General features: G+C 38.4%; 1 protein-coding gene across 1 annotated transcript; it reads right to left on the minus strand.

Moving 5' to 3' along the window:
* Window positions 1-276: 276 nt before the first annotated feature.
* marc1 (mitochondrial amidoxime reducing component 1) lies at window positions 277-8,002 on the minus strand. Its single transcript, XM_049464046.1, has 7 exons — window positions 7,627-8,002; window positions 4,280-4,450; window positions 3,932-4,097; window positions 2,793-2,933; window positions 2,637-2,698; window positions 2,474-2,545; window positions 277-1,557 (listed from the first exon to the last, which is right to left on the minus strand). The coding sequence occupies exons 1-7, from the start codon at window positions 7,875-7,877 to the stop codon at window positions 1,443-1,445; spliced, it is 978 nt and encodes a 325-aa protein (XP_049320003.1). The 5' UTR covers window positions 7,878-8,002; the 3' UTR covers window positions 277-1,442.
* Between the last annotated feature and the right edge of the window lie 227 nt (window positions 8,003-8,229).

The following is an 8,229-nucleotide window of genomic DNA, read 5'->3' on the forward strand; positions in this document are numbered from 1 at the left end:
AACACTAACATGGTAACGTCACACAACTTCCCAACTGCGCACCTCCATGCTTGCTGTCATCTCCATGATATGTTTTAATATAGGAAGTTCCATCCAACAAATCACAGCTCCCATCACAGTATGAACTGTTTTCACTATGCAGCCTCCAGTTACTCACAGATGCTGAGTAATAAATAAATGAAAGTAATAATAAAAAAAATAATATAACAAACACAAATTTAGACTAATCAAAAAGCAGAAACACACAAACTGAACAGTAAAGACTGAAAACTGGTATTTCTATCAATTATAGCTTTATCAAACTGATTAGAAAAGTGCAAGAAATGTGGATTTGAGGCTTCCACAACAGACATACATCAAAATTATACTAACACTGTTTAAAAACATCAATTATGTCATCTGTTATAAATACTACATTTACGTCATATATATTAGTGTTGCATAATATATTGTTTCAGCATAATCCTCGCAAAATACACAATAATTCAGTAAGGCAAATGTAAATAAATGGAACAATGTTTTGCAGCTTAAATCAAAATGAAAATTTACTCTATTCTCATTTTCCTTGGCATATCTACGAAATGCAGATTATATCTGCCCGATTTGATTTATTATACACCAATCTTGGATAATTAGAGAGCAATTACCACAACTTGCTGAAAAAAGTCACAATCTAATTATTTCCAATATTGCGCAGCCCTAAACTATCATTATATATATATACATATATAGCATATCTGTTTTCCAGTGATAATAAAAATGATTGTGTGACAGATCAAATAATACACAGTGAAAAGTAAATCAAGGCACTTAATTTTGTTTAGCTTAATACCTTTAAGATTCTCTGACTTAATGAATAGTGGAAATTATAAAAACTTTGTTAACTGGACAATCTACAATTTTTAAACAAGATTATTATATATATATATTTATGATTTCCACAGCTGATTGTTTAATATCCTTTCACAGATTATTACTCTCATGATTTGTCAGGTTCTGCCAAAGCTCACAGAAACACCACAAGTACACAAACACCAGAATTGTGTTATTTGTTAGCAGAAAGATCTGACAAGTAGTGTTATTTGTAATTAGACCATGTCTGGCTTACAGGGTACGAAATTAAATGCCTTGGATCATTATTGGACTATCAGATCATTTACATGATAATTAACATCACTGTATATCCTACAGTGTTAGACATTATTTCCTGTCTTACTGCACCTAAGGTAACGATCAGGTTCTCCGGGAGCCATAAAAAGTGTCACAGCAGGAAAACATGAAACACCACTTGTCCTGTGAATCTAACTCCAATATATTGCTAATTATTTAGTAGAATGTCACTACAATGGTAGACAAAAGATTTGCAGTTAAAATTGCTTTATGAATTACTGTCTGTACACATATGTGAATTATTATTTGATGACCTTTATAGATCCATCATCTTAGTATGTAACTTTAAAGACAGGATCACCAACATGAAGGACTCCAGTCTTCTTCACTATGTAGTACTGGCCAAGTACTGGTGCAGTTTTAGAGGATGGCAGAGCTGGCCGATAACTAAAATAACAAAAGAAAAACAAAACAAAAAAAAAAAGTCAAACAGTAAAAAAAAACTCTGTAAAACAGGCACATATCACAAATCCAAATAAAACTCTTGACTGCACTGAAATAACTTTCATTACAACTTCATTATAACAAGAGGTTTAGTAAATTACATGTACAGACCATGTGTATGGAATAAAAGAAAGCTTTATAAAAAGCTTTATTGGCCAAACTTGGCACTATCAGATTCTGTACAAGGGACAATTAATGTCAAACCTTAATGTTATCACAAGGCCAATGTAACTGAAAAGGTGTAACTGATTAACAGAGAATAAAATGTGTGCCAGCAACACAGAGTGAAGTCTGGGAAAAACATCATTGATTGTACAGCTACGAAACAAACATCATTAAACCCTGTTCTCATGCACAAATATGTAAACACTGCTTAAATGATTGGAATTGTGTATACTATTGATTTCAAATAGCATTAACACACTTTAAATGTAGCAAAACCCAGATATTTGACCATGTATTAATCAATGAGGGTTGCACACTAAATGCACACTGTTAAAATATATTATTTAAAGCTAAAGCTAAAGTAAAAAGAACTATGAAAAAACTAAATGCTACCCAAGTTTTATAAAAATCCTATTACCAGTAATTATATATTTTTATAATATAGTTGTAGTAGTGGTAAAACTCTGTAGTGGGAATTAATTGTATTTAAACCTTTAAAGAATCTACATTGTTCTACACTGATATGTAAAATATCATGGACCTGTAGGATATAAGTGTGAGGTCTCCTACATTGAATGTGGATATGATTTCTGTCATATGAGTCCTTTTTTGATTGCACGGACAATTACGCATAATGACCGTGCATTTTTAAAATCTTTTTGCTAAAAGTCATAAATTTGGCTGGATGACTTACGTTCTGAGAGTATCAAGTGGCTCTTTCCTAGTAATGACTCCAGTTTCAGGATCGACAGTGGTGAAAATACACCTGCACATTAATTACACATCAGACACACTGTCATCACCAAACACACAATCAGTTAAGTGATCGAGGTTTATTTCATAGCTTGAACGAATACCTTCCGCAGCCGATGACGCGCTTGATCTCCACCTGTCCAATCTGCAAATAATGCCACGTGTCCTGTTAAAGGGACAAGATATTTTATCATATTTATTAAGTTATTTAAAAGCTGATCTAGTTTGTTTCCAATATAAATAGAGTGGTGACTTCATACCTCATTAAAAGCCTCACAGTCACTGACCACAATGCTAGGCCGGAACTGGCGAACAGAAATGTCTCGATCAAGTCTGCTCCCCACATCCCTTACTGAGGCCTCCGACATCAGCATGATAGGAGCCGCATCTGGGTACGCCACCTAAATCATCCCAATACAGACTGAACTCCAGCAAAACATAAGCAAACCTGCTGCATTCCGTTTAAGCTCGGATGTCTGAATTTCCTACTTCCAATTAGAACATTTTTACTGGTACTGTCCTACAGGTCAGATTTTTTACTAAGAAAGTAGGAAGATTTTCTCACCAACCTAAGAATTTAAGATGAAGACGATTTAACACATTGTGATATACTGTGATACTGTAACCACAGGAATATACTGCAGTTGTTTAAATCAATTTTAATAAACTATATAAACTAACTATTTTAAACATACACTATCAAATTTAAAATATGATTCTTTATACAATCAAAATTGTGGAATCTCTCTAGTGGGCAACACAACACAAAATGAACCACTGTCTGAAACCATTCAAACTTAACTAATAACTAATAATTAACCTAATATACTGGTATAATAAAAATATTTCCTTACACCCCACGCAACGTTTGTAATCTGAAGTAAATAGAATGCAGCAACAGAATACATTGTCCTGCAACATCCACAGAGCATCCCCACTGATTCCTGAAATATCTTTGAATCAGTCCATTATAAAGGGGGTGTAACTGAATGAATTTCATTATTGTGGCCTAAACTCTAATAATAAAGTAATGTAATCGGTCTGAGCAATAAAAGGCATTATGATTTGGTATCCATGAATATGATGCTAGAACTACAAATAGTGTCCTCTTGTAAAAAATGTTAATTGAATTGAATTAGTTTGTTAATTACTTTTTACACTGGCTGCTCTCACAAGGTCAACCCCCAGTTAAGCAAGCCAAGTGTTATATTTGATAGAAAGAAAACTCCATAAAAGCAAAAGAAAGAAAGCATTGGATAAACCATGATTCAAAAAGGAAATCTCTCCTCCTTTAACCAACACTAGATGGCAAAAATTACAATGGGCGTTATGAAGAATAACCTAACCACGAAACAGAAGAATTTGGCTCAATCTGAGAATAAGGAGTCTAATGTCAAACCTTTTCATCTTTGGGAAAGGCAGGTTCTTTCTCAGCCGGCTTTCTAGCCATCAGGTGGGGCTCAAAGTGCACCAGGCGATAGGTCTTATCATCTGCGAAATAACGAGTGAACCATCTGGACACTTCATCCCCACAGTCTCTGCCTTCAGTGTCTAAACTAAAGATTCTACAAGCAGAAAGTTAATCTTTATTATTATTGTAAGATGTGAATGAGAGCATGTTAAAACATATTTATTTGCAAATAAACAGAATTTACAGAATAAACTGATGAAGTGCTTCTAAAATACTACAAAATGTGGTTCCTAGCATAACATAACACAGTAGGTGCATTCTTTTTTTTCTTGTTACCTGCACTTGTAGATAGGGTTGCAGGGTTCGTGGAGGGGAACCCTTAACTCCTTCATGTCAGGACCATTGAGGCAGAGCTGACCACCCTCACAGGTCAGTGACACCAGAACCAAGCGAGGCTGCTGTCTTCCTGTCACCATGTGGCCATCTTCTGTAATGACGAGCCAGTGGCTGCAATAAAACAGATTTACCATATTTACAGTGCTAATTTACTTGTGCTAACTTTTATATTTAAGCTTAACATTTAGGGGGTAACTTTACAAATAGGATTAGTAATTTTGACATGCACACAAAAAAAGATGCTTTAAAAATTACATGTACATGTGTAATATGTATCTCTTTGTATAAGGATGTAAAGATCAGTCTCTCTACTTTCTTTATATTATAGTTCACGTTGTGCACACAGAGCATGAATTAGTGTTTTATGCATGTGTGACTGGATACTATGTATATCACTATGGTATGCCACTGCGTACAGTACCAGCCAAAGGTTTGGACATACCTCTTCTCATTCAACTTGTTTCTAACTTTTTATACTTTTATATACTGTAAATGTAATATTGAAGACATAAAAGCTATACAGGAATACATGTATAATTATTTTTATATGTATAATATGTGTATGTTTTATACTACAGATTCTTCTAAGTAGTCACAATTAGCTTTAAAGCTCACCTTCCGTCGTTTTTTCTTTCATTTTAAAATGTCTAGTTGTGGTCTCTAGTATGAATGAATGACATGTGAGCCGTTTTTGTAAAAAAAAAAGTGCTCAGGTGTCTCTGTATAGCTCTTTTTTAATGGACTGTTTTAGGGGTGTGTCCAAAATGACCGGATTCCAGCTTTGCTCATGAATATTCATACATGCAAACAGCATGCAAATATCTCTCCTCTGATTGGCTAGGAGCACTGCGACGCCCCTCCGCCGCTCTGCCGCTCACTGCCTCCCACCTCCTAACTGATGAGCGGTGATGTTGCGTCGCTTCAGCTCCGCCTCTGGGAGTTTCTCGAGCCAAGGTGGGCTGGTCTGTGAGTTTCTGCCTACGTAGGCAGAAAGATAATTCAAAATTCACCCGTTTTTCGGAGGGGGGGAGGGGGGATTTCTTTGCTTAGCTCCTGCAGACAATGGGGGCTGCAAAACAGTTTAATGTGCAGGTGTACACATTCAACTCGGAGAGACCTACTGTATTCCACAAAAAACAAGAAAAATCGGATTTTCGCGGAAGGTGAGCTTTAAGGACATATTCTGCACACTCTTGGTATTTTAATCCTATTGTCTTCATAAGGTAGAGTCACCTCAAATCACCAGCTCAGTTGGGTTTAGGTCAGGGGATTGTGGAGGACAAACATTTTTTTGTTTACTATGTAATTTCATGTGTGTCCCGGAACTGTTTTCATGTCTTTAACATTAAAACAGTTAACATGAGTGTGAGCGCAAGTATTTATGCCGTAACCATGACACATCCAGTCTTGAATTATCCATATATTTTAATTATTGTAATTGTACATTTTTCTTGCATTTATAAGACAAAAGTTTAATGGCAGGTTGTTTCTTTGGAAATATTATAGTTAGTTAAGTTGTTGTTGAGTTGTTGGCTTTTAAATCTGAAACGTGGTCATGTATTTTTGTATCAATTACAAGGGATAACTGCTAACAAAAAACAAAACAGTAAGCTGCAAATCTAAAAATAAAATGTTTGGAGCAGGTTAGCTTCACCACCTGCCAAACATGGTAATACTCCGCCCACTATAGCTCATGTCATGTAAGGCTGGGTAAAGGTTTAAAACTCTTTAAAGGTCACCTTCCGTCGTTTTTTCTTTCATTTTAAAATGTCTAGTTGTGGTCTCTAGTATGAATGAATGACATGTGAGCCGTTTTTGTAAAAAAAAAAGTGCTCAGGTGTCTCTGTATAGCTCTTTTTTAATGGACTGTTTTAGGGGTGTGTCCAAAATGACCGGATTCCAGCTTTGCTCATGAATATTCATACATGCAAACAGCATGCAAATATCTCTCCTCTGATTGGCTAGGAGCACTGCGACGCCCCTCCACCGCTCTGCCGCTCACTGCCTCCCACCTCCTAAAGGTGCTTGCACACTGCACGCGGTAGGTGCGGCGCGGTACGCTGACCCCCATAGGATTCAATAGTGTCTAGAGCGGTAGAGCGGTGCGTCGCTGCCGCGGAGCAGAGCGGAAAGCGGCGCGTTTCCCCGCCCATAACCACGCCTCCACCGCGCTACCGCTTACCGCGGGCAAAGTTCAACATGGTTCAACTTTGACCTCGCGGCAAGCGGTACCTCGGCAGAAAACGCATGACGTGAACTCACGCGACTAGAGAGAAACTGTAGTCCAAACAACAATAAACGTGCGCGAGAGACTAATAATAGCGATTAGTGAATCCCCTCAGCTGTACATCACTTCCCTACACTCATATAGAGATAACAGGAGGAAGAGAAGAATCAGAGCTTTGTTCTGAGGCTGAGAAACATATACAGATCCACAGAGGCTGTAGAGACTCAAAACTACAAAACACCGCTCACAGAGGTGATGGGTTTTAGAAAACTCCGCCTATTATCAGCAGGAGACGCTTGGCGTCAGCAGCAGCGCAACGCACCCGCAACTGACCAGCGTAGAGCAGAGCGGCAGCACAGCGGAATGCCGCGCGGCATACCGCGTTCAGTGTGCAAGCACCTTAACTGATGAGCGGTGATGTTGCGTCGCTTCAGCTCCGCCTCTGGGAGTTTCTCGAGCCAAGGTGGGCTGGTCTGTGAGTTTCTGCCTAAGTAGGCAGAAAGATAATTCAAAATTCACCCGTTTTTCGGAGGGGGGGAGGGGGGATTTCTTTGCTTAGCTCCTGCAGACAGTGGGGGCTGCAAAACAGTTTAATGTGCAGGTGTACACATTCAACTCGGAGAGACCTACTGTATTCCACAAAAAACAAGAAAAATCGGATTTTCGCGGAAGGTGAGCTTTAAAGCAAGTAGGCAGTGGGCAAACAAAATGTTATGTTTTTTATTTTTTCCACTTTCTTTTCCCTTTCGCCCTTAATTTCACTGTAATTTTTCACTTGTGTCTGAATTCAATGCATATAAACATACAAAGCTAAACTTTAGTAAAGTTTAGTAGGCTAGCTAACGCTACCTCAGAGCTGCATAATATCAACAGGTCACAAGCACCATTATAATATCGTGTGTAAAATACATTGTCGATATATTGCTCCAAACGTCCGCCGTTAAATGCTACAATGTATTATTCCAGCCACACGCAGTTCAACTCTTTCTGGACCTGTGCCAGCAACACGACTCGCTCCTTCCTGCGTGAAAAAAAACATTAAACACAGAAGCAGGCTCACCGATCCCCCATTTCTCCGCATTTCAGGCCCAATTTCAGACACTCCGCCGCCTCCACCTGCACCGCCTTCCCGGATTTGAGAGGGTGAAGCAGCAGCTGAGAGACGACTCCGACCTGTGTGAACTTCTTCTGTTTGTACAGGTATCTGTAGCCCAGTCCCAGTCCCAGCAGCGCCACGCTGGTTCCTGCAACGTACAGAGCAGCTTTCCTGTGCTGGGAGAGCAAATTAGCCACATTAGCCAAGCACTCCATTTTAACACCCGAATCTGGGTTTAATCAGTAAACCAGTAAACAGAAAATGGACGTTTTGTTTGATAAAACAAGTTCTTGTGTGCAGACTGGACTTCACCAGTAACCCCACTCTCCACACTGCCAGTCAGATGGGTGAAATCTGACCAATGAAAACCGCTGTGCTCTGAGACGGGCCTAGTTTTAAAGAGACAGAATCCGAATCCACAGTTGTCGAATATATTTCATAATATATTAACATAAGATATTTCTCCATTTTTGTACCAAATGAGGACACGAAGACCAGACCCCTGGAGTGCCACAGCAAACAATTTCTTCTGTCAAGGTTTCTAGAACAATTCAGGTAACTTGTGTC

The sequence above is a fragment of the Astyanax mexicanus genome, chromosome 14 (genome assembly GCF_023375975.1).
Source record: "Astyanax mexicanus isolate ESR-SI-001 chromosome 14, AstMex3_surface, whole genome shotgun sequence".
NCBI lineage: Eukaryota > Metazoa > Chordata > Actinopteri > Characiformes > Acestrorhamphidae > Astyanax > Astyanax mexicanus.